General features: G+C 36.5%; 1 protein-coding gene across 2 annotated transcripts in view; it reads right to left on the bottom strand.

Annotated features, from left to right (window-relative positions):
* The window catches only part of HGF (hepatocyte growth factor), a 1,211,563-nt gene that overhangs the window by 263,727 nt on the left and 920,509 nt on the right, over positions 1 to 27,327 (bottom strand). For both annotated transcript variants that reach the window (XM_044088269.1, XM_044088268.1), the window contains exon 12: positions 12,275 to 12,313. In XM_044088269.1, coding sequence (XP_043944204.1) covers positions 12,275 to 12,313 — 39 coding nt within the window. The remainder of the gene's footprint in view (positions 1 to 12,274; positions 12,314 to 27,327) is intronic.

Below are 27,327 nucleotides of genomic sequence, written 5' to 3'. Positions count from 1 at the left end.
CTGATAGTAAATCTATCACAGGAATCCTAAACTTAGGAATATCTTCTAAAACTTAATATTATATTGTAGAAAATGAATGCATCCTATCTGTTAGTTAATATGTATGTCAAAGTCTCTTCTAAGGAAATTGTATGTCAAAAGTCTGTTCTTAAAACTATGTTTTGTAAAAAATTGTTCTCTTGGAGCTATTCTCCCCAAGTCTCCACTGAAAATGGACTTGTAATCCAGTTGGACTCTCCCGGTCAACAAATGTAAAATAAATAAATACATAAATAAATAAAACCAGTATACCAAGATCTCGCTGTAGAGTATTTCTAGACTCCATTAAAGGCACCTGACAATCTCTGCCACATGGAGTGCCATAGATTCCATTAAAGGCACCTGACAATCTCTGCCACATGGAGTGCCATAGATTCCATTAAAGACACCTGACAATCTCTGCCACATGGAGTGCCATAGATTCCATTAAAGGCACCTGACAATCTCTGCCACATGGAGTGCCATAGATTCCATTAAAGACACCTGACAATCTCTGCCACATGGAGTGCCATAGATTCCATTAAAGGCACCTGACAATCTCTGCCACATGCAGTGCCATAGATTCCATTAAAGGCACCTGACAATCTCTGCCACATGCAGTGCCATAGATTCCATTAAAGGCACCTGACAATCTCTGCCACATGGAGTGCCATAGATTCCATTAAAGGCACCTGACAATCTCTGCCACATGGAGTGCCATAGATTCCATTAAAGGCACCTGACAATCTCTGCCACATGGAGTGCCATAGATTCCATTAAAGGCACCTGACAATCTCTGCCACATGGAGTGCCATAGATTCCATTAAAGACACCTGACAATCTCTGCCACATGGATTGCCATAGATTCCATTAAAGGCACCTGACAATCTCTGCCACATGGATTGCCATAGATTCCATTAAAGGCACCTGACAATCTCTGCCACATGGAGTGCCATAGATTCCATTAAAGGCACCTGACAATCTCTGCCACATGGAGTGCCATAGATTCCATTAAAGGCACCTGACAATCTCTGCCACATGGAGTGCCATAGATTCCATTAAAGGCACCTGACAATCTCTGCCACATGGATTGCCATAGATTCCATTAAAGGCACCTGACAATCTCTGCCACATGGAGTGCCATAGATTCCATTAAAGACACCTGACAATCTCTGCCACATGGAGTGCCATAGATTCCATTAAAGGCACCTGACAATCTCTGCCACATGGAGTGCCATAGATTCCATTAAAGACACCTGACAATCTCTGCCACATGGAGTGCCATAGATTCCATTAAAGGCACCTGACAATCTCTGCCACATGGAGTGCCATAGATTCCATTAAAGGCACCTGACAATCTCTGCCACATGGAGTGCCATAGATTCCATTAAAGACACCAATCTCTGCCACATGGAGTGCCATAGATTCCATTAAAGGCACCTGACAATATCTGCCACATGGAGTGCCATAGATTCCATTAAAGGCACCTGACAATCTCTGCCACATGGAGTGCCATAGATTCTATTAAAGGCACCTGACAATCTCTGCCAAATGGAGTGCCATAGATTCCATTAAAGGCACCTGACAATCTCTGCCACATGGAGTGCCATAGATTCCATTAAAGACACCTGACAATCTCTGCCACATGGAGTGCCATAGATTCCATTAAAGACACCTGACAATCTCTGCCACATGGAGTGCCATAGATTCCATTAAAGGCACCTAACAATCTCTGCCACATGGAGTGCCATAGATTCCATTAAAGGCACCTGACAATCTCTGCCACATGGAGTGCCATAGATTCCATTAAAGGCACCTGACAATGTCTGCCACATGGAATGCCATAGATTCCATTAAAGGCACCTGACAATCTCTGCCACATGGAGTGCCATAGATTCCATTAAAGGCACCTGACAATGTCTGCCACATGGAGTGCCATAGATTCCATTATAGACACCTGACAATCTCTGCCACATGGAGTGCCATAGATTCCATTAAAGGCACCTGACAATCTCTGCCACATGGATTTCCATAGATTCCATTAAAGGCACCTGACAATCTCTGCCACATGGAGTGCCATAGATTCCATTAAAGGCACCTGACAATCTCTGCCATATGGAGTGCCATAGATTCCATTAAAGGCACCTGACAATCTCTGCCACATGGAGTGCCATAGATTCCATTAAAGGCACCTGACAATCTCTGCCACATGGAGTGCCATAGATTCCATTAAAGACACCTGACAATCTGTGCCACATGGAGTGCCATAGATTTCATTAAAGGCACCTGACAATCTCTGCCACATGTAGTGCCATAGATTCCATTAAAGGCACCTGACAATCTATGCCACATGGAGTGCCATAGATTCCATTAAAGGCACCTGACAATCTCTGCCACATGGAGTGCCATAGATTCCATTAAAGACACCTGACAATCTCTGCCACATGGAGTGCCATAGATTCCATTAAAGACACCTGACAATCTCTGCCACATGGATTGCCATTATCCTTTATCTGTGAATTCTTCATGAGGTTTTTGGTGGTCTGAACTTCCATCTTGAATTGACTATTAGTCTTCTGCACAGCTAGCACTCTATAAGCTGAAATTTCCATTATTTGAAAAATGTTAAATACTCATGTTAGACTTGGAATATCATATACAAGAAACATGGCTATCGATGTCGTACAAATATCTGCTCATTCTGTCTGTTAACTTTACAGCCTCTGTAAATTTCAGATAATCAACTCAGATTAAGTATATAGTGATAAGGTCTGTTCTGACAATACTTCAGTCTTCTCAGTCCCGAATAAGAAATCTTTTTCTGCACTTGGACTGATATTGTTATTAGCATTATGTATGTAATAAAATTGTTAGCCTCTTTAACATACTTTGCCTCAAGAAGATACCAAAGGGCTTTTGTTTAAACTGAATAACAATCAAGTGAAATGCATACATTTATTGATTTGGCACTATTGATTTATCAACTTTAATAGCTGAACTATGTAGGCATGGATATATTTACTCATATCAGCTCTGTCTTGTAGGAATCCTATCATAGCCACTTTTCAAAGCATTTGCATCTTAGAATCACTCTCAGTGGAATTCTGAAACTCCTAGTTTCTGTTCCTTCATAGATGACAATGAAGATATTATCCATTTAACTTCCATTTCATCAGAAAGTAAATCTTGTTGGTTTAAAAAATGGTAATAACTTAGTGTAGCACTACACGTATCTCATTACCTGCATTGTAACTCACAGTTACCTTTGCAATTGCATGAACACTTTTTGCAGCCTTATTGATGCCTTGTGCAGTAACTTCTTTAAATTGCTCTGCAGTGCCTTATGATCAATTTCCATTAGCAAGTTTTTCCCAAGAAACATACTTATGCAACATTTCATAACCATAATCTACCACAATAAGTTGTTCTGTTTTCTAGGCATATCTTTTATGACAATCATTAAAAGCCATTAACCAAAAGGCAATTGATTTATTCTCTAAAAAAAATTCTGCCACTCTTTTGTAGGTTGTACCTACTTGAAACATCTCTGGTTTATTTACTATCAAATTATTTCAGAAGAAGTTCACTTGTCTGTTGTTAAGCACATACAGTAACATTCCGCATCATGTTCCACTATTTTTTATCATTTACATAATATTCAGAATACATTTTGAAAAACTGTACTTACTGACTCAGCCTTTTCAGTGACTCGTTACTTCCCTCACTATGGTTTGCTTTGCTCCTATCCAAGTGCCAATTCATCATCAATACTAACAACAGATTCAAATTGCTATATCAAGCATGCAAAGGTTCTCTGTTACACTTCAGGAGCAGATGAAGTATCAAGTGGAAACCTTAGAAATCTTTTTCTTCCCATAGACAAATGAAATGCACACAGTCACTCATCATGCTTAATTTTTCAAGGCTCATGCACAGAATCAGGTGAAGAAAAATGCCTGACTTGTGGAGTTACTGAAAGCACTTCTTCAGTGTTGCAAAGTTGATAACATAGAGGGTTAAGATAGGGTCTCACAGATCGAACCAGTTATTACGTGCTTGAGACATGGATGCCAAGAAATTAACCTGGAGAGTGAAGCTTGTACTTCACAGAGTGTTATCTACACCTTATGCTACCAATTACAGAATAAAAGTGATGTGTTTTACCAGCATTGAAACCCAGTAAAGCATTTAGAGAGTGCTGTCACATAAACAGAAAGGAAGAAAAGTCAGGGATCGTTTTTAAATACTGTTGTAATTTAAATAAGTTACTTAATAACTAAACTCTGTAAAAGGAAATCTCACCAATAAATGTTCAGTAAAAAGTTACAGGTATGTGCCAGGAAGTAACTATACAAGACTGAGACACAGCCGGATATGTTTAAAATGATATGGAACAACCTACCAGCACTACGAAGAGATGAGAATGGTACACTGTTTAGGGTAGATTATCTGAGACATTATATTTGAGATGGCACAGACTGAGAGGGACAGTGGATTATCACTAATAAAACCACTCAAAAATGTAGCAAGTGATGCAATGGGACAATATATATTTTCAAGGAATGATAAGGTGGATTAAGCAATGCTAGGTCAAAAGGTGTTGCTATCAAGAGCAGTGGACTGACATGAGACACGGCCTCTTTGCTAACTTACTACATTAGGGAATGCATAGAAAGGGGGTTGGGCTTTTTAAAACATAAGGATAAGACCTCCTTTGATAGTATACCAGTTTAGACAAATATTGCAGATCACTGGGGAAAGAAAGCATCTTGAAAAGGCATAACTCATAACTTATTAATTTGTGATTGGAGTCAATAGCCAAACTTATCGACTGATAGTATAAAAGTTCTTAGGGGACAGGGAGTCAAAAGACTGGAAGACCAGTGTGAGGACACTTTGGCTATAACCATGTTGTAGCTGAACACATATATAGAAGGGCATAATATTCTTCTCCTCCATTAAGATCCATGCATCTGCCATTTCGGCTCATTACAACACTGAGCCACCTCTCTTCTCTCACCCTCTTATCAAACAGTTCCTGAAAGGGGCAAACAATTTAAGGCCACCAAGGAGAGCACCCACCCCTGCTTGGGACCTTAACTTTGTACTGGAAAAGCTCACGCTACCCCCTTTTGAGCCTGCAGCATCAGCAGAACTAAAATTCCTCTCTTGGAAAACAGCCTTGCTTCTGGCCATCACTTCAGCTAGAAGAGTGTCTGAGCTACAAGCACTTATGGCTGTGGAACCCTCCATTATTTTCCATGTGGACAGGGTTTCACTCAGGACTAACCCTTCCTTTATGCCTAAAGTGGTGTCCAGTGTGGCTCTCAATCAATCCATCCACTTGCCAACCTTCTTCACTAATCCTCAAAATAAAGGGGAAAGGATCTTGCACTCCTTGGACGTGCACAGACAGCTCAGATTTTACCTTGATATGACTAAGCCTTTCAGAAAATCTGACCAGTTATTAGTCAGCTTTGCAACAGGGGCAGAGGGCAAGGCCATTTCAAAGCAAACAGTTTTCAAATGGATAGCACATTGCATCCATTTCTGCTACAAGCACCATGGGAAACCAACCTCTCATGGGGTCAAAACACATTCCACTAGGGCAACTTCTACCTCTACAGCATTCCTCAGGGAAGTCCCTACCAGAGACATCCTGGAAGCTGCTACCTGGAGTTCTGTTCACACCTTCACCAAGCATTACCACCTGTCTATCTATTCCAAATCCAGGGCAGGTTTTGCAACAGCAGTCCTGCAAGGCATTCTAGCCAGCCCTAACTCTTCGGGACTGCCTCCACCCTTCTTCAGCTTTGGGAATCTATCCAAGTGTGATGACTACAAAAGTGAAACATGAAGAACATAGTACAATTGTGTACACTTACCATAAATGTAGATGTTCGGGTGTATCCACTGTTGCAGTCCTGGTTTCCCTCCCTCAGCCCCCTGGTTTTTCTCTATCTCTCTCTAAACTCTCTATGCCTTTTACTACCCTCCCCCCTTTTCAGGGGTTTTGGTATTTACTTTTTACTGGTGGCGTTTTCCCCCACCATAACTTAGCTCCCTATTTGGGGGAGCTTCCTGACATTTGGGGCAAGAAAGACTGATGTAATGGCGTCAGCTGCCTGTTTTTATACCCCTGACAACCTGACGTCAGTCCTGGAGCGACAGCAATCGACGCAGAATTACTAAGTCTCTGGTATTCGGGCCGACTGAGGGCTACCTGCAGGCAAATAACCAAAGTGTGATGACTGCAACAGTGAAACATGAAGAACATCTGGAAGTTTGGATTTAGGACACAGAAAAATAATGTATGGGAATTCTTAACAGTTGTATTATAAAATATATTTCAAGCCAATATTATTTACAAAATCAAAACAAGGCCCTTTTTGGAATTTAAATTTCAAGCAGTCTGAGATTAGAAATATAGATTACATTTAGTCCTCAAAAATTATGTTTAAGGCAGAAAAAAATAAAATTCAGAACTGCCTCTGACATTTTTACTTAAACAATTGAAAATACTTGGAGTGCTTGAAAATAATCTGTCAAGACTTACTGAAAGGCACCGTACCATTACTTTTATCTGGGTTTCACTTCTATCTGTTCTATGACTCCTACGTATAAAAAAGAAATGTTTATAGACTGCAGAATACGGTAAATACATTTAGTGATATAGATAGTGATATAGATAATGGATTATGCTTTCTTTGGTTGAACAATCATATTATCAGTCACTGCATATATATATATATAGACCCATTACATTGATAGCCTTTCCTTTGAAGCATTACAATAGGCTTTAATGTGGGTTCTGCATGAGGTCAAGACCTGATCTTCCTGTAGAATCTGACCCACAATCACTGAAATGTGTTTAACGTGGGTTTAACAGGGAAGATGAACCCTGTGCTCTCAGTCATACTTGACAAATCAAACGTGCAATATAATGGGCTTGACGACTTGCCGGTAGACCAAGAGAATGTTTGACAATATGCAGTATAACCAGATCATACTAACTGTATAGCTGAACTTGATGAAACAGGATAAAATCTTATAGCATCATCCAGTGTTTTTCTAAAATCAGTTGTTGAATTTTCTGTGTGCTGTACGTAAATAAAACTACAACCACTATGATTCCTTACAACATTTTTTGCTATATTATTTCTGCTCTGCAAAGTTGTTTATGTATGTATTTATTTAGGTATTTATTTTAAGCTGTTGTAAAAGTCTTCATTAATAAAATCCTTCTACTCAATCATTTAACTGTCTTTTGAGAGAGGTCATGCCCTTAAAAAATGAAAAATAACCAATATGGTTCCAACTGATAAAACAACTTTCAAACAGGAAACAGTCCAATAAGTGCCACAACGGGGCAAATGCCTCCCTTCCAAGCAGCAACAAGATTAAAATGAATAATAAACAGACCCTCTGTTTATTATTCACGATAAAACGACTTTGTTTGAAAGCAGATGAGTCATGACCAGTCTGAATCCTTTTGGTCAAATTTCATTTGTGGACAAGTATTTAAATGAAATGCATCTGGATGAAGACTGCTATTTCACTGACTGGTAATTGCTGCTCTACTTGTACAAGTCTATGACTTTATGGTTAGAAATGGGGTTTAGGTTGACATTTGCTCTTCAAAATAAGATGTACTTACATACTTACTCATGCAAACTAAAACATAACAAACCAGAAAGAAAACTACAAAATAATTTAATACAATAATTGTATAAAAACAAGGAATATTCACTTGCTAAATTATTTCAAAAAAGGTAATCTACAGGTGGGTGTTCAGGCAAAACATAGGATATTCCAAGGTGGGGCACTTCTAAAGCCACTATGGTAAGTTCCAGAAATGTGAATCTTGTTGAACAAAGGCCGATATACTAGCTATTTTCACCTGTTCTCTCTCAAAGAACAAGTAGCAGCCCCATGGTAGCAAAACACACACACACACACACACACACACACACACACACACACACACACACACACACACACACACACACACCAGCAGGTAGCTGGCAGGGAAAATCAGCTCTTTCAGGTAAGAAGTAGCACTATTGCACAGCACCAAAAAGTCGATATCAACTAGCGCAAAAATAATAATTGGTAACCCGCAAAAACAAATACAATTGCGTATGCAACGGAACTAAAAAGACAAACCGCAACATTGTGAGAATAAGTGCTTTCATTCCATTTATTGATGCAGTGGAACTTCATCAGAATAATGAAGTTCCATTGAATCAATAAAAGGAACAAAAATGCTTATAGCTCCAAAAAGATGAACATCAAAACCTTCATTGTAAAACAATACTACGACACAGAGCCAGCACAGTGTCAGGTAAGTGCTTGTAAGATGTGCACTTCTAAGTAAATGTACAGCAAGTCCTACACCAGCTTCAGCTGGTCGGTCTTTATATTAAGAAGCCCAGATAAAGGCTATTGCAGTAGCAAAGACAGGTAGAGAGACTGGGGAATGGGCAACTACTGAAACATTTTTGCATGGTATCCTGTATTTAAACCTAGTGATATGTAGGTATGTAAGTATGTATGTGTACATGCATTTTTTATTTGTTTATTTGTATTTGTTAACCAGGGTAGAACACTAATCTATGAGGACTTATCACAGGTGCAGACTGGGGATGAAACAAATCTACAATAATATACAAAAGGCACAAAGCATACAGCATACAGACTTGATGGCAGCAGACAGCTGTTTCCTAAGTGACAGATGATTATCAGCATTAAATCAAGAGTTCATTTTCACTCTTTAGATACAAACTCAAGTTTATAACCATTAAAGATGATGCAAAATGGCAAGGAAGGAGAAGAAGGGTGTTGAAGATTAGCATGCAAAGATGTAGCCTGAGTGTCAAATTATTACGTTTCAGTCAGCTGAAGGATAACCAGGTATGCATGATTTCTGATTACATAGGGAATTACATTTGCCGTCTGCTTCTGAGGTAAAGCTGTATATCATTTAAATAACAATGGCAGCTCAACCATCTTTTTCTAATGAGATCACTATGAGGTAAAATAAATGAGAGAAAATTAAAATAGCCTGAAGACTGAATTCCGTGGGACTTCATAGTACAGAGAAAAAAATCATAAATTATACGTTTTGATATCAGTGGCTGGAAATATTTAGACAAATGGAAAACAAACCAGTCCAAGACAATAAAGGAAGGGCCAGACTATTTTCAAAGATGCTCATTAGGATACTGCACTTGACACTGTCAAATACTACAGAAAAAGCAGGCACGACTACTGCAGAATAAAATGCTGATCTCTTGCTATATGTAGACCACTAACCACTATAAGAAGGGAAATCTCATATCTGTGGTGACAGAGGAAACTGGACCGGTAAGATCCCTAAGTCTGCTAAATGCAATTCAAGCTGCAGAGAAACAGCCTTCCAAATAACTGTTTGCAAGAAGGGTAAATTACAAGTTGAATAGAGGAAAAATCAAGACTTAAGTAAGGGTAACTGGTAAATAAAACTGTAAAGCACAAAATAATAAAAATACCGGACCAACACGGCAGGCAATGGAGTAAATAACTTTATTAATAGTACAAACAAGTGAGCACTTTCATGATAATCAAATCGCTTCTTCAGACTAAAATAATACAAACTACCATGTGATTTAAAACACTACTCAACCAATCAGATGACTGATGTTTCTTTCTCCTAATGAAAACCAATTACATCATGGACACAAATAAAAAGCACACCTATAACTTGTATAAAAACTGCTATGAAATTTCAAATAAAATAAAAATATATGGTATAAATAATCAAATACCAATATATATAATAAAAATACATGTATAAAACTTAAAACTCTACATACATAGCTGCATATAGCAATTACAGTTATATAAAAAATACTGTTGTGTAAAAACTGGAACAGTATATTCTTGTAAAGTGAATTTTCAGTGCTTAAGTGGGCCATGCTTTTAAAAATGGTTTTAGTGACAGCATACCATTTAAACCAGGTGATTTATCAGCATTAAAATACAAAATCCATTTTTGTTCTGCTGTCTCAGTTACATTTTTTTATGTCACTACCCCTGTGTAAAGAGCAAGTTGCACTTTACACAGTGTTTTATCAAGTCAAGCTTGCGAGTTCAAATAAATGGAAGCTGTCGACCTCTAGAACAAAGGGGACCTGAAAGTAATTTTATGTAGTTCTGGTGTGTGTGTGTGTGTGTGTGTGTGTGTGTGTGTGTGTGTGTGTGTGTGTGTATACTATATGTATGTATATATATTTTATATATATATATATATATATATCTATGGATCTACCTGAAAACATCGACACACAAAAACACCAACAACGAGATCACTGACACCACAAAACTGACAGTTCAAAAACACGACAGTTTACATGCCCGACAAACCACAATCCCGACAGTCAACAAAAGAAAACAAATCCCTTTACCCCTAAGGTCCGTCACTATTGCACACTTACCTTACCCGCACCCTAACCCTAAAGTCCATCACTATCGCACACTTACCTTACCCGCACCCTAACCCTAAAGTCCATCACTATTGCACACTTACCTTACCCGCACCCTAACTCTAAAGTCTGTCACTAAAGCACACTTAACTTACCCGCACCCTAACCATAACGTCCATCACTATCGCATACTTACACAGTCATGCTCGTTTCACATGTCGGTGTTTTCAACGTCGGGATTTTGAACTGTCAATCATTTCAGTTGTCAGTCCTCTGGTGTCGGTGTTCTCGTCATCAGTGTTTCAAGCTTTCAATGTTTTCAGGTAGATCCATATATATATATATATATATATATATATATATATTTATATATATATACATATATATATATATATATATATATATATATATATATATATTTATATATATGTGAGCATATATGAGCATATTATGAAACTGCGGTGGTGGTGCTGCGGTGGCATTGTTACCTCATAGCAAGATGTTGTACTGTTCAATTCTCAGCTGGAGCGTCTTTTGTGTGGAGGCATACGTGAATGGGGCATGCCTTCATTGAAGGTTGTGCATCAGGGCTGGTAACCCAGTATGTAAAAATCCACTAGCAATCATTAGCAGACCAGAGTTCTGCTGTGGTGACCCCTAACCGGGAAAAGCCGAAAGACACAAACAAACATGAGCATATTATGTGTTTGAGTCATAAGTGCCAAGAAATTCACCTTGAGAGCGAATCTTGGCATCCATGTCGAGAACACATAATTTTTTTTACAGTCAGTGATCAGTCATCCAATCACAATTCTTTGTAGTGCATGCAGATTTATCTTTTCCATGTTCTATTAGTGAACTATCTTATTTATCTTTTCCATGTACTATTAGTCAAAAATTAGATTAAAAACAATTAAATAAAACAAACAAAAAATGTGATGTGTTATACCAGTTTTGAAAGCTGATAGAGCAGTGTGGAAGTGGTTGATATCTTATGTATGATATCTTATGTATTCCACATGTAAGGGAAGCAGGTGTAACAAAACACCTGTGTGTTTAAATGCTTTCCACCTCCACTTTCCCTCCTGATTGATTTTTTTTTTAAATCAAGTATATCATTAGCTTTTTTTTCTCGGTGACTGCTTCCCAGCTAACATCCCTCTTTGCACATCATTTCAAATAAGCCATTTCTGCAACTTTACTCCTAACACTATGGTGATCCTTTCTAATTGGCGAAGTCTTCTCCACTAAATGATATGTTTCCATTTAGCTCACATTTTTGCACATCATTTTCCACTGAACATTTCTGTAATTTTGCTCCACTTCATTTGATAGTTGTCCCTCAATTTGTAACCCCCTGCCCTCATCTGCACTGGTACAATATTAAACAACATAGTTAAAGGCTGTACTTGTACCAAAATAAAAATGGTTCTGAATAAGTCTTGTAATAAAGATGAAAAGTACTCATAGTCTTGACTGAATAAATGCAATTGCCTTCAGATGCAGTCTTTGAGTCCTGTTTGAGTCCTGTTTCTTAATTGCTTGCTTGTTAACACTAAGGTTTGTTATCTCCTTTGTTGTCCTTTAAGATATCAGTCCCACCTTAACGGTTTCTTCATTAGGGAAACAAGTAAACATACTATTAGTACACATATACTGTCTGCTATGGGAACGTGGGGACAGTGATTACCATAAACTAAACTACTGTTCACTTTCCTTGGCCTTACGGTACTGCAAAGAATAATCAGCTAATATTCAACAGCACTGCAGTTACTGGACTCACAATAACTTACCTTGTGGAAGGAAAGGTGTGATCTCTGGACTGTTTTCACCTTCAAAGAAAGAAAGTGAGAAGAACTTGTATAAGAACATTCCTCTGAGTTTGGATACCAACATTTTTATTCATCACTGATGTGTGCATCTCATTCACAAGTGTCACTATGCAAAATAAATACTTGCACATTCCTTCTCAATTTTCAAAATTCAAAATAATTAGAATGCAACCCAATTTGATGTTACAGCCAAAGCACTTTCTTAAATAGTATTAGCAGTTCATGTTCTTACTTACATACAGTAATTACTACTTATATATACTGCTTTCATGCTGAATATGATACCGTACTTTTAGTACATATTACCTGTAATGATGCACACCTGTTTATATACCGGTTTGGTGAGCCTAATAATATATATCACCCTGTGTTATTAATGCATGCCTCTATTATTGATTTGCATTTAAAGGATCTGTAATGTCACTGTAAACATACTGAACTGTATAATCTGTACAGTTTTAAATTTAATATTGCCTTTGGCTTGGATCATCATTGATAAAGGTTGACTGATCACCTCTACATCCCATTAATAAAAAATGAATTAATGCAGTTAATGTAGAGAGTTGTAAAGCAAAAGCAGAGGCATATTGTGATTAGGCTGAATACTGACATGCCCATGCAGCTTGAATGATGCAACCTATCTTATTTATGTAGCATTGTCCTTATACAGTAGAGAGCCGATTATCCAAACTAACTGGGACCTAGGGTAGTTTAGATAAACAAACTGTTTGGATAAGCAAACATATAATTTAACTGGATAAAACAATCCTAAAAAATCTTGTGTTTTTCTGCATGCAGGAATATACTTTTCAACCATTCAGCAATTCCAGTTGACAGTAAAGAATATTTTTCACAAAAGAGCTCAATTCAGAACATTTCCATCATAAAAGTCTACTCCCACACACACAATAAATAAATATATATATATATATATATATATATATATATATATATATATATATATATATATATATATATATATATATATATATAATGACTGTAGGCATCTTGCACAGCTTCTTGGACTTATTTTCAATTTCAGTTTTTTTTTTTGGGGGGGGGCAAAAGGCCAAAAACATTGCTTGTATAATTCTGGTAATCTGCTAGAATAAAATGTGTTACCACCATACATTTCACTGGCAAGTCTTGAACCCAGGACCTTGTGCACTACAGTCAGAGCAACATACCACTATGGCAAATCAGCAGCTTCCCAAAAGACATGAAGACTGAAACTTAAAAAACTGCTAGAATAAAAGGTTTTGTGTTACCATTTATTTTCTGAAGAATATGAACTCTGAATTTCAAATGCCTGACATTATTTAGTGAATTCAGTGAGGTGCCTTCTGGGTGGAGTCTGCATGTCCTCCCTGTGGTCGTGTGGGTTTACTTCAGGTGCTTCAGTTTCTTCTCACATCCGAAAGACATGCTGTAGGTGCATTGGACACTCTATATTGGCCCTAGGCATGAGTGCGTACATGTGTGTGCCTTCTGTGGAAGGAAGTGTGCCGGGCTGGCAACTCGACATTGTAAAACTCCTGCCAATCATAAGCAGACAAGCGATCTGGAAAAAGCCGAAAGAAGAAGTGATTTGCCCCAAAAATCCTGAAACCCAAAATATGAGGCATACATTCACAAGTGGTGGTGACTAGGCAATTTAGAATTTTTTACCTGTACTCAAGGTACAGGGTTTGAGTCTGAATACCTCTAGTCACCAGGTGTATTCACTCAGGGGCATTTTCACACACACACACACACACACACACACACACACACACACACACACACACACACACACACACACACACACTCCATTGATGTGAACAAACAGATACCTTAAAAGCAGTCAGATAACTCCGTCCGTGCAGCTGAATAATACGCACATACCATAAGGACAAGCTGACGTCAGTTCAAAAAGCGTGAAAAATTTAAAACCTGGAAATAAAAATTGGAAATGAAGGGGTGGCACTTGGGAATCATGGCACCCTATTATTTGGACCCCAGAACTCGGTAGAACATGAGTAATTTGGTATAGGCCAAGCTGCAGTCAGTTCAAAAAGCATGAAAAATTTAAAACCTGGAAAAAAAAATCGGAAATGAAAGGGTGCCACTCGGAAATCGTGGCACTTCATTATTTGGACCCCAGAATTCTGTAAAAAAGGAGTAATTCGGTACAGTTGGGAGGTATGTGTGTAGCATAAACTGCAATTTGCTACATTGTAGCAAGCAGTTTACTATGGTTTAAAAGGAAAGAAGAGATTTTTATTTTTTAAGTACAGAGAACTGAAGTGCTTTAGGTATAGCTGTGTGGAATAAACTGCAGCAAGCTGTTTGACTGAATTTAAATGGATAAAAACAGACTTTTTTTAGAACTGAAGTGCTTAATAACTCTGTGTCTGGAATAAATTGTAGAAGCTGTTTGCTGCAAATGCAGCAGTTTGCTACAGTTTAAGTGAAAAGAAGAGCTTTATTTATTACAGAGAGTTGAAGCACTTTAGCACTCTTGTGTAGCATAAGCTGTATAACCTGTTTGCTTCATTTATGGCAAAATGTGATTACAGTTTAAAAGGAAAGATGAAATGTTTTTTTCTTTTCACCTCTAGGGGAGCAGAGGAGCTTTTTATATTGTATTTCATTTCTTTTTTTGCTCTTCAGTATAGAGTCAAAAACTGTTTCAGATATATATAATCTCCTTTGACAGATCTAAAAAGCTCTTGATCAATGTATCACCTTCTTCTACTTTCTTTATTCTTCTAACTCCTAACAACAATTTCTCTTTATCTTTTGTATTTACAAATTTTGTAACTAGTCTTGGGTATGCTTTCTCTTACAACCTCCTCAAACGTCTGTGTAATTAATTCAAAGGAAACCCTAAAATCTGCTGAAATACTTACAGGTTTGGCATATTGTGTTCTAAATGCACTGATGTAGCACATAATGGGCATTATGGGCTTTAGAACGTTCTGATTTGTACAAAAATCTTAGTTTTTCTGTCTGGTCCTGCACTCACAATCCAGCATCTTATCAACTAAGTCTTCATTTCTTTTTCATTTTTTGAAGCCTTCTTGTAACTTTTTGCATTGAAACCGGCATACACCTCTGACAGCTGGTTCAATTCTTGTTTCATGTTACTGGATTCTTCTTGTAATCCATCACATCTGATTGCTATTTCATATCTGATTCATTTTTTTTGTACTAAAAGTGTCACTCTGATTTTTTTTTTTGTTCTTCAAGTACCATATTCTATGGCTGGATTAAAGCATACTGTTTTATCAATAACCCACTTTTTGTTTCTAGGACAGTTGTCTAAGCATTACTCTCTGTTGAAGATTTATCTGCCCATTTTCCTGGCATCTTATCTGTCTTCTTTTATGTAGCAATGCTTTTTTGTGCTTTTGATTTCTTTTGGAATTGTGTTCTTATGCTTTTCCTGGGTCTCATTTCTCCTCTATGTGACTTGACAATTTGTTGTTTGGAATTCAAGAATTTTAGTACCATGCTTAGGCGAGGAGTTCCAGTTCTCATCCCAATGATCTTGTGATTTTAGAGTTAAATCATTGAGTGGATCAAATATATTTTTTTTTACATTCTTTCTTCCCAGCCCTATAATCACCGGTCTTCATGATACTTCAAATAATATTTAGTAAGCCCATGGTGAGTTGATTTTTAACTTTCAGTCTGTGGAAATGAGCCATCCACAGAAAAATCCCAACAGTAGTAACTACTGTTTTATATCCCCAGTATCTCCTACATTAGGCTAGACTTTATTAAAATGTAACCCTCTTCCTCTTTCTGTTAAATACCCATTGCAGCTCAGCCAAAATACCCTGTATACAGGATATCCTAGAGTAAAATTACTCCCTACAGTGTCTTTATATGAATACTTTCCAATTTGAAATGTTTGTGGGATCACATACCACTTTGTGTCACTGTTTCCCTCTGCTATTTCAGTTTTTTGTGATGCTTTTGTTAAAAAAATGGATAACTGCTCCTTATACCAAATCCAGCATAGAGAAAACTACATCTTTGACAACTTAAGTGGAGTTACACAGGCTTGATGTTATTTGTTTTGCTCGTCTTTACTATTTAAACAACTTATATGCCCCCAGCAAACTCCTTCAAATAGAACCAAACCTCCAGCTCCATTTAAAATAAATTCACATTATTTATATCTTTTCAGCCCTTTCATTTGCTGGCAAGTTTTGGTAGGCAAGCAATATCTTGCCTTTTAATCAAAAAGGAAAGCAACTGTTCATACTTCTTTAATGCTTGTGACTAAATTGTACAACATAAGTAGAAGTATTTTCTTCCCAGAACTCATTTTTCTTTGTTCTCTAATGGAACACAATGTCCTTTTAATTCAAAATAGGCAAATTTGGCGTCATTAGGTTGACTAACTTATATCAGTTATACAGCCGTTCAGTCTGAACCTTCGGTTCACATCTCCACAAGAACAAGGCACACCCATGTATTTTCCAGTGACACAATCACCTGTGAGTGACTGACTGGTTCATTGGATACTCATATAGTGCAGTGACCAAAGACAGAGTATTTCCTTCAAAGCATATCATCCTTCCCTGTGTGAGATCAAGAGATGAACTTGATTTTTTTTTATAGGGACCGTCGGTAAAAGATTCAATGTGTGTATTGGCTGTGATATGAAGTCTGCAGCAGGGCTTGTAAAATAGTAGTCTACAGTTTTGGGCCTATACTGTGCAGCATTTCAAATTACCTAAACTCCACATATCTGAACTTCTGAACCTTTGACTAAAAGATCTATACAAAATGTAATTAAATATATGTACAAGACCATTTGCAGATATATATATATATAGATACACACACACACACACACACACACACACACACACACACACACACACACACACACACAGCAGGGTACCGGTAAATTTCCTGCTGTGCTGCAGTATGATTTGGCACAGAAAGCAACCAGTAGGCTAAAACACATTAGGATAGTGTTCACCTTTCTGAGCATTTGCTTTTATTTACAACAAGAAAAAGTGTTCATTTTTCTAACTAACCAAATATATGACTGCTATTTCTTATCTCATTGGTAAAACAAATATGGAAATAAACAGGAAGAAATAAAAGTCATAAATGAATGCAGCATATTATCTTGCTGCAATTTATCAATGGATCATTTCTGTAAAAGTCAAGAAGTACATAGTGTAAATGTTAAGTCCTGGGCTATTGGCTTGGCAAGGCACACCACCCCCCCCCCCCCCAGGCGCCCTCTTACTTAATCTAATATATCCATAGGATGCTCACCCTTGAGGTAAGTTAGCAACTTTTTTTGAAGTGTTTCACTGCTGAATCATATCTTGATTAAGCATATGATTGCCAGTATAAGTAATTAGCTGTAATAGCACAACTTTATTAGCAGACCATGTTTGTTTTCAGGATATCCGTGGTGCGTGCAATAACTGCATAACACTATAGTACAAATAACTAGATAGATAGGAGTTCTAATCTCAGTTCTGGTGAATGTATGTGTGTGGGTATGTGTTTGTGGGTTAAAGTAGTAAGCCAAGATAGTGTAGTGGTTAGAGTTGCAGCTTTAAGCATTTGCTGAAAATACCTTCTGAAGTTTCATTATTATGCAGTTGTAAGAATCTAGTCTTGCAGCAAGACTTGGACAAAGGAGACAAGTGCTGGGAGCTCCAACCTTTAGGGGTGAAAAACAAAGAAAAAAGAAAACTATAACAGTTTTATAGCTGTATTTAAGTGATGTAATTGTAACTGCTTAATAGACAACATGTAAGCTATGTATCAGTCCTGTTTTTTCATGTGGTTAATGTAACTGTCTTTACAAAACAAGAAAGATGAATAATTATAAACACCTTAGAAGCTGACTATTAAGTGACCAAAATACCATTAGCTCACCACAACTTGTAAATGGTCAAACTATTCTTTAAAAAAATTGAAAGATTATAAGCTGTCATTATGTGATCACCTTGAGACATTAAAAATTATTATTATACAGGTTACCAAATCTCCTGCTTTAGCTCTGCAAGTTGACCCACTTTTGAAATGGCTGCTACATATCTACCATGGAACTAAACATGGGTAACTAGTGCTGCTGAGACTTTCAAAGAAAGAAATGAATTTGCCTGAAAGTACAATGAAGAGTAGCCAGATGTGAAACTAGAAACCTAACAAGCTGAAAACACATGGCCCATCTGATACAGAGTAATTATGGTATCAGATGGCCTAGTGCTGTCATGCAAAACAAAAGAAAAAAATGACTAGCTTTTCCTTCCCAAAGTATGTTTTTTTTTGCAAAATTTCAGAATAGTGATACAGTCAACCTTGCTTGCATTTGCAATAATACCGACAAGGCCTTTGGATACTGCTCTGTGCCACACTTGTCAAAACCATCTAGCAAAATGCCCCCTGAGAATAAACATAAAAGCATTTTATAACAAGAGCATTATGCTCACCCCATGAGTCAGTTAAATATTTCCTCTTTAATCAAATTTGTATGTTACATGGTTGCTTTTATATTACATGTCAAATCAATCCTAAAATAAGCTTGAGTATTTAAGTTTTTATGCTTAGTAAACATAATAACCCAGAGAGTAAGCCAGGACATAGTACATGTGGATTTCACCTTTCTCTTTTTTTTCTCATTAGCAGTTTCTGTTTGTCTGACTGACTGTCTGTTGGTCTCTGTCTTATAACTTCAATGACTGGTTCTTTTGTCTAAAATCAACACCAAGTGTTAAGATTTTGCTTCTCATTTTTAACATGGTCTAGCTATGTTTTTTCACCGAGAATTAAATATAAAATACTAAACTTTGCCCTGTCCAGAAATATTGCAATAACTGCCAGATTCTTTTTAGTATATAAGATTTTCCATTAAGGTTTTATAAGAACCAAAACTACAATGAAGATTCACCTCGACTGACTTCCCATTCATCTGCCATTCTTCTTCTGGCATCTCAGAAGTTATTTCAATAAGGCAATGCCTTAAAAGTCAATGGTTTAGGGTGATAAACTGAGAAACTAGTATTCTTCACTTTGTACTTAAAAAAAAAAAAATCACAATTTTAAATTGCACGTCTACTTACTCTCCAGTTTCACTCATGTTTTGCTATAGTAGCTCTCTGCAGATGTCTGTCTCTTTTGATGACAGGTGCTGGCCAAAAGAGAGCAGTGAATTATGATTATTTCTGACTAATGACAAAAAGAATGTCACATGGCACATATTATCTTCATTCATTTTCAGGGTCATTTTCATGATCTAATTAAAGTTGCTGCCAATAGCAGTGCTTGCTGGGATAGTGACAGTGTTAGGGCCATGGAAAACATATTCCCATCCATTTTCTTTCATTATCCTAATGCTGACGTTTTCCTAATGCATCATAGCTACTAGGAAACATTACTTAATAAGGCTTTAAAGTGAACCAGAAAATTGGAAAACTTATATTTGAATTAGTACTACATACTTTGCATGTGTCTGTTGCTGAAGATCAAACATCTCTGGAATCATTTCACATACCTTTCAGCTGAATATATGTTTAATGCAGTGATTATATATTCTGCAGTATTTGTAATCATATATTTGGTGTGAAAAATGAACAGTTCAGTGAAAATTACAGAAAACTGCAGTTTGTGCATTGAAATTCATGTCATATGTCTTCAGTCAACAGGTGACTTTTGTTGTCAACAAATATGCAGCACAATTACATGACTTTACATAAAATACTGAACCTTAGGTATGCAAGCTAAAAAAATTCACAACAAAAACATTTATAAAAAATAAACAAAACTTGCAAGAAGGACACAGCACAACTAAGGTATTCACTGTGTAATATCTTAAAGCTCCAGTAATGGTGATACATGGGATATAATATGGCTTCTGAATACCCATTACTCTTTTTTAAGTCTTTACTCAAATGACCATCCTTTAAACCAGACATGAGTAATGTCGATATAATGTGAAATCCACAAACAAAAATGCATATTATTATAATACCATATGTTTATGTTTACTTCTTAGATTATAGGCTTTTTGATATTGCTGTTATTTTACTTAGTTATGATGTTTTTCATTAGTGAAAAGTAGATGCTTGATTTGCTAGCAAATATAACACTTTTTTATATTTATTCCCATCATTCATTTTTACCTGTCATTTTTTTAACTAATGTCTTTGTGTTCTGCTTAAATGGTTTCCTTGTAGTATTTTAAAAATTAAACGAAACTTATTTTCTGATTTACGTTTCCTTGATTAATCTACTTGAAATTGTGTTTTATTTTATTTATTTATTCTTTGCTACACATGTTATTCCCACTAGGTTAGTCACCTCTTTTTTTGGAGGGAGATCTGAGGTGTTTTTTCTACTATTGGGGGGAAATTTGACCATGGGATTGGGGAACTTCTCCTACTCATCACTGTTCGAGGAGCACTTTCTGTTTCTGTTCCAGGTGCAGAGGCAGCCAGAGAAACAGGGAGGCAGATAGAGAGAGAAGGAGATGATGGAGTGGTGAAAGAAATGGAGGAGAAAGCAAATAACAAGACTAGAGAATGTGTGAGGATTCTGCAGAAAATTTTCAAAGAAATCTGTTTGATGGAAATGAGTGAGTAAACGATGGATGCATAATTACAACCATTCAGTCGCGAGGGTTGCAGGATGATTTACTTAAAGAGGGGGTATGGGGACATAGCCCCTCATATAAGGAGTGTCCAGTGTTCACAGAATAGTCCTCTTGTGAGGGCTGCACTCCCACATCCCCAGCTAATTATATATACCAACTCCGAGATCACACTACAGTGAGGAAAGGGCAAGTTTCCTTATACCTAAGTTACTGAGAAGTGCTATGTCCTGCTTCTTTTATGTTGGCAAATTATCATCATTTTATGTAAGTCTTTATGAGGATATGGCCTTTTGAATAAAGAAGTTTTGATGATTAGTGTTCGATGAATGGCCCATTCAATAGGTGAACACAGACCCGGAAGATGGCAGTTTTTTGACAGAAATAAAAAATGTAAAAGGAGAAATAGAAAGAACTCAAGAAAAGATTATGAATAGTGTAGTACAATATGTACTAGAAATATCTAAAGAAAAAAAGGTGGTAAAAAAACATGCAAAGTAAAAAAGTGAAACAGTAAAACAGAATGAAGAGTTGGAAAAGGTGAGTTCCTTAAATGAGCTAGATAAAGCATTTAGACAAGTAAATACAGATTCAGCTGCAGAATCGGATGGAATAGGGTATAAAATGTGTAAAATTTTAAGGGATTGGCAACAAATTTTTTTAAAGATTTTGAATGAATGACTAAATAAAGGTTTTATGTACGCAAATTATGTAGTGGAATACTTAATTTCATATGAAAAAAGGAAGATAAGGGACAATTAAAAATGCAGACCAATAATACTGAATAATAATGATGATAAGATCTTTATGAAAGTAATACAAAAGAGATTAGAAACTAAAACAGAAAATATTATGGAAGATAGTATATATAGCCTGGATGGAAAGGTATGTCAAAATTTATTAATAATAGAGAAATTGTGGATGGTAATATGAATAGAAAAGAAGAAGGAAAATCTTGATAGGAGACGTTAGTAAGGCATTTGACAAAATTGGACATAAAATGTTATGGGCAATAATGAAAGAATATAAGTGAGAAAGTTAGGAAATTATGTATGTCAGCATATACTAATAATAAAGTAAAAATACTTGCTGATTAACCCAAGAGGTACATACAAAGAGTGGTATAAGAAAGGGACGTCCAATGAGTTGTATACTCTGCATTAGTTATACATGTGAAATAAATTACGAAATGAAGGAGGCAGGGTATATAACACCTGAAGGGTTAAGAATTCCAGTTCTGTTAACATATGCAAATGACACTATAATAATTAAAGAACTAAACTTTTGCATGAATGATCGTCTAGAGGTGATAAGGATGGCTTTAAATAAAGAAAAAGCAAAGGTTTAGGAGATGTAGTAAAGATAGGGGGATATATATTTTCAGTGAATGAAATTTCTGTGTTAGGTATAAAATATGGAAATAAAGATGTAGAATACAATAGGAAAAAAAAGAATAGAAGAAATAAAACAAATCTGTCTTTTCTGGAGAACATATAAATTATCATTTAGAAAAAAGGATTTTTAAATTCAGTACTAAAAAGACATGCGTAAATGGGCATGCCTTTGTTGAAGGTTGGGCGTTGAGCTGGCACCTTGGCACCATAAAAATCTACTGCCAATAATTAGCGGACAGGAGTTCCGCTGTGGTGAACCCTAACCGGGAAAAGCCGAAAGAAGAACAACAACTAATGGGAAAAATAGCATATTTAACAAGTGTATTTATGTTGCCAAAAATATTTGAAATGGAATTATTGCAGATATTTTTTCATTTATCTAGGGTTCTAGATTCAACCCAGTAAAAAGAGGAGTTTTGTATGTAAATAAAAAAGAAGTAGGCTTAGGGTTAATTAACCCAGTGGTATATATTTCTTCATTAAATTTGTACAAAGCGTTAACAGTGGATAAATGAAAAAGATGAGAGAATAGTAGTAAACTTGTAAAAATATATGTATGATAAGTTCTGGGGTATGGTAAAAAAGAATAAAAGAGTAAAACGGCATAAATGAAGAAATAGAATGTTACCAAGAAAAAAAGTATTTTTGTGGAAAATAAAAATTAATATAATGATAAAACATTACTATGTAAAACCATATAAAAATCTAACAGGTGAAGAAAATAAATCTATAAAAAAGAAGCAGTGGTGCAATCAGAAAGTAGAATATCAAGTTTTTTTGTGGAGACTGGAATTAGATAAATTGCCAGTAAAATAAATATGCCATATAAGAAGAAAAACAATAGAATATGTTTACATTGTCAAGATGAAGAAACTATGGAACATGTGTTTTTGATATGTAAATGACAAAAAAAATATGGGAAAAACTATGTAAAGAAGTTTTTTTGCATACATAAAAGAAGTGGATAAAATAAACATGGATGTGATTAAATAGGGATATTATAAAATATGTTAAAAGAATATTTTTTATGTTATATGGGTTATATGGAATGAAAGAATAAATGAAATATGTTTAATAGTAAATGGATTTTAGCAACGATATTAAGTAAAATCAGATGACCATTATGTAAAAAGGAGTGAGGATCTAATAGGGATGAAAATTCAATGTGATTCTATTAACAGATTTATATGTCTATATAGTTTTACATTTGTAAATATTTGTAAATATGTGGATATTTTGTAACTAAGAGTTATTTTTATATCTAAATAAAGGATCCCTACTCTTTTTGATAGGCATCCTGGGAACTTTTACATTCACCCGAGCCACCACCAACTCAATGAAAATGTAATCTTTATTTTTTTAATTTTTTTTTCTAATAACATGCCTGCAAATATATCATATATTAAATTTGTAACTTATATTATAAGTGAGGTAAAATGAATTGATCTGTTTGTACTTTATGGATACTTATATTGTTTATACAGAGGAGAGAATAGACATATAGCAGGCTGATTTTAGGAGTTTCAATTTCTTTAACTGTAGGATAAAGGTTGGCAGGTCAGCTCAGATCTTAAAACTTTTTCAGGTAACAGAGTCCTCACCCCATTATCCTCTGTGCCTAAAGTCCCTATCTCCAGATCTCTTCAGCTGTGGTTCTAGTTGGTCACCCTTCCAACAGCCCCATGTTACTGTTGGATCTTCTTTCCTTTTTGGCAAATATTTGACTTAAAATTATAATTTTTTCAAGATGAATGTCAGACCATTACTTTGTTTCTGCTTTATATGCTATCCTTTCTTTTTTTCCTATCACTGTGTTGCATACCTCTCAACCTCTTAGTGCAAGAAATCTGGACAGTGCCTGACAAAATAGGAGGCAAAGACCCAAAAATAAGGACAGATTTTAAATATTGCTCTTATAATCTTAGAAAGTTGCTAGAGTAACAGGGTTTGTGTTAACACACATGTTCTGAAGGATTTAAAGTCCAAAACTCAAATGTATGTCATTATTTGGTGACTTCAGTTCTCAGATGATGATGCATTTTTTGACATTAAGCTTAAGGCTATGGTTTCAACACCAGTCATTGGTCTCATTGAGGCCTTTCTGTAGGATATCTACATCACTTGGGAAGTTAATAATGGCTCCCAGCTTGCAGTTGTCTGCAAACTTGGTCAGCCAGAGTCCCTCTTTGTTGGTCTGGACTTCTGAGAAGTAGATGCCAAACAGGAGAGGACCCAGGACTGATCTCTGTGGAACTCCACTTGTGACTGGTCGGCAGTTTGACTTGGAGATTGCTACTTTCACACTGTGGGTTCTCTCTGTGAGCCAATTTGTGATATAGGGGTTGATGGCTATTTTGGTGAGGTTATCAATAATTCCTGAGTGGGGAATGGTATAAAAAGCCTTGGCCAGATCGAGGTAGGCTGTATGAACTGCCTTGCCCTCATCCACAGCTCTGGTGACTGACTCAAAGAAGTCAACCAGGTTGAGCAGGCATGATCTACCTTTCACAAAACCAAATTGTGTGGGATCTAGAATTTGGAGATTCCCTATATCCTTGTTAATTAGGTCCATGATGATGCACTCCATAGGCTTACATATCAGACTCATCAGGCTAATGGGGCAATAATTTCCAGGGTCTTTAGTCACTCCTCCTTTATGAAGAAGGATGACTGTAGTAGTGCGCCATTCAGTAGGGACAAAGCCTGAGGTGCGGCTATGATTGAACAGGGCACACAAATGTGGTACCAGCTCACTTTGTAGTTCCTGTAGAACACATCCAGGGATATTGTCGGGTCCCATGGAAGCTGTATTCTTGGCCTTGGACAATGCAACTTTAACCTGCTACAGTAATGTTGGATGCCTGGTATTCCTCTGGTATTTTGATTGGTCCTTTTGGGGGGAGAGAGGGGTAAAGTTGGCACTGAATCTGTCGGCCAGTATGCTGGCAATATCTGTTGGCTTAGTATAGGAGGTACCATTGTGTAGTAACTCAGAACAAACCTGGGTATTGCCGTGAAGATTCTTAATATAACTATAGACAGCTTTGTGGTTGTTTTTAGTGTCTGTCACAATTCTGCCTTCATAGCTGGCTTTAGAGGTTTTGATGAGGGATCTCAACCTTTTGTTTATATATATATATATATATATATATATATATATATATATATATATATATATATAATTTTGCCTAGAGGTCTGTTACTCAAATTATTGTTGATAACTCCTTACTGTTCTTAGAGCAAGTCATAGCTATTGAGTGAGTGACAGCTTCATTTCCTTTGTAATTAGGCTGGTCATTGCTGCTGCTTTCATTTGCATCCAAGCACTTGGTGCCAGAGTTTAATAAAGCTTGAAAGAAATCATTATGAGGACTCTAAGTGTATTGTCTAAGAGTGTGTTTGCAGCATCTAAGCCAATGTCTCCACTCTATTACTTTCAATCAAGCTTTGATGTGTATATGTATGGCATTACAGCCAAACTCCAGTTATATTCTTAGTAGCATTTGAACCTCCTTCTCTAGAGTATACTGTCTGTCACTTTTACTACTTGTTTAGCAGCCATTCTATTGTTTTAAACAAAATTAATTTATTGCTCTCTTACTATAGTAATTATGCATTGTACAAATCTCTTTTTGAGTATTAATTACTCTAAGATCTAACAGCACTGAACTTACGCTACTTCAGAGTTTATATTATAATATTATACTGAGTATGTGTATGTCTGTAGCAAGCTATAGCGCTGTGCTACTCTCGGACTGTATTGCATTTTTCCTGGAAGTTCAAGAAGTTGATGCATCACTGCCAGCACATCTTTGCCTCACCTATTTTATCTCCTTTACTGCATGATTTATCTCCCCAAGATATCTTCTCTGCCTACCCACTAAATTGGTTCAAGTATATCATTCATACGCTTGCTAAGTTAACCCATCTTGCAAACATGGAAGCCTAGACTACCTCTATCCTTTTTGCTGCCAGCCACATTAACCTTGGTAATCTGAGACATTTTAGGAACTACCTAAAGATCACTGACAATCAGCTACTACTGGGCCAACATGACATGATTTGTGAGGGGTGTAATTATATGTACAGCCTGGAGGCCACCCTCTCATTTGTATAGAAGGTTGCCAAGCAGGCCTTAAACTCACTCATACTGTCACAAGATCAGACTAAGACAACATATGCTGAGACTGCACACATATTACTCATTGTGCCTTCTAGAATCAGGATACAAGAGCCTTAGCAGTAAAACTCACTTATTTTATTTATTTATTTGCAGTTTGTTTTCCAGGATAGTCCATTGGGCCACAAGGAGCCCACTTTCAATGGTGTCCTAGGAAGAAAAGCTCCAGAAAAATATGAATACATAGTACAGAAAAATACAAGTCCATAGTACACATTTCAAATAAACATTTCAGATTACAGAAGTAAATATGATAATAAAAATCAATTTTTTTTAATTTACAAAATACATCAGATTAATTCAAATAAAAGCAGAAATAAAAAAATGCATTTTTTCTGAAATAGTAATGTAAGGTAACTATTTTAGTAGTTGGTCAAATATATCTCTGGGGATATAGAACTATACGAGGCAGTGAAAGGCACAAAAGAGGTTTGGGAGTCTAGGAAGAAAGTGTAGTAAGACTTAGGTAGGATGGGAACAGAAGCACTAAAATTGTGAAGTAAGGTGTGAGTGCAGTGAGGCTTTAAACAAGGAGAGACTGCTAATGGTGCAGATGGGAGAAGGAAGGGAATTCCAGAGGCATGCTAGACAGAAGGATATCAGATGATTCCCAGCTGGGTGAGTGGGTTTATGCAATTTAATTAGATTTGGGAATTGGATCTTAGGAGTCGATCTGGTTTGTGCATTTCAAAGGTATTAGCTAGGAAGGGGCAGTGAGAAATTGTGAATGAGTTTGTGTGCTTGGACAAGTTGGGTATACGTGAGGAAGTTAGGTAACTCTAGCCAACTTAGTGGGTGAAGGAAATTACAATGTTGCAGTGGACAC

The sequence above is a fragment of the Protopterus annectens genome, chromosome 11.part0 (assembly GCF_019279795.1).
Source record: "Protopterus annectens isolate FY-2018-M chromosome 11.part0, PAN1.0, whole genome shotgun sequence".
In the NCBI taxonomy this organism is placed as follows: domain Eukaryota; kingdom Metazoa; phylum Chordata; order Ceratodontiformes; family Protopteridae; genus Protopterus; species Protopterus annectens.
The sequence above is the reverse complement of the archived record's forward strand: the minus strand, read 5'-3'. Positions and strand labels throughout refer to the sequence as shown.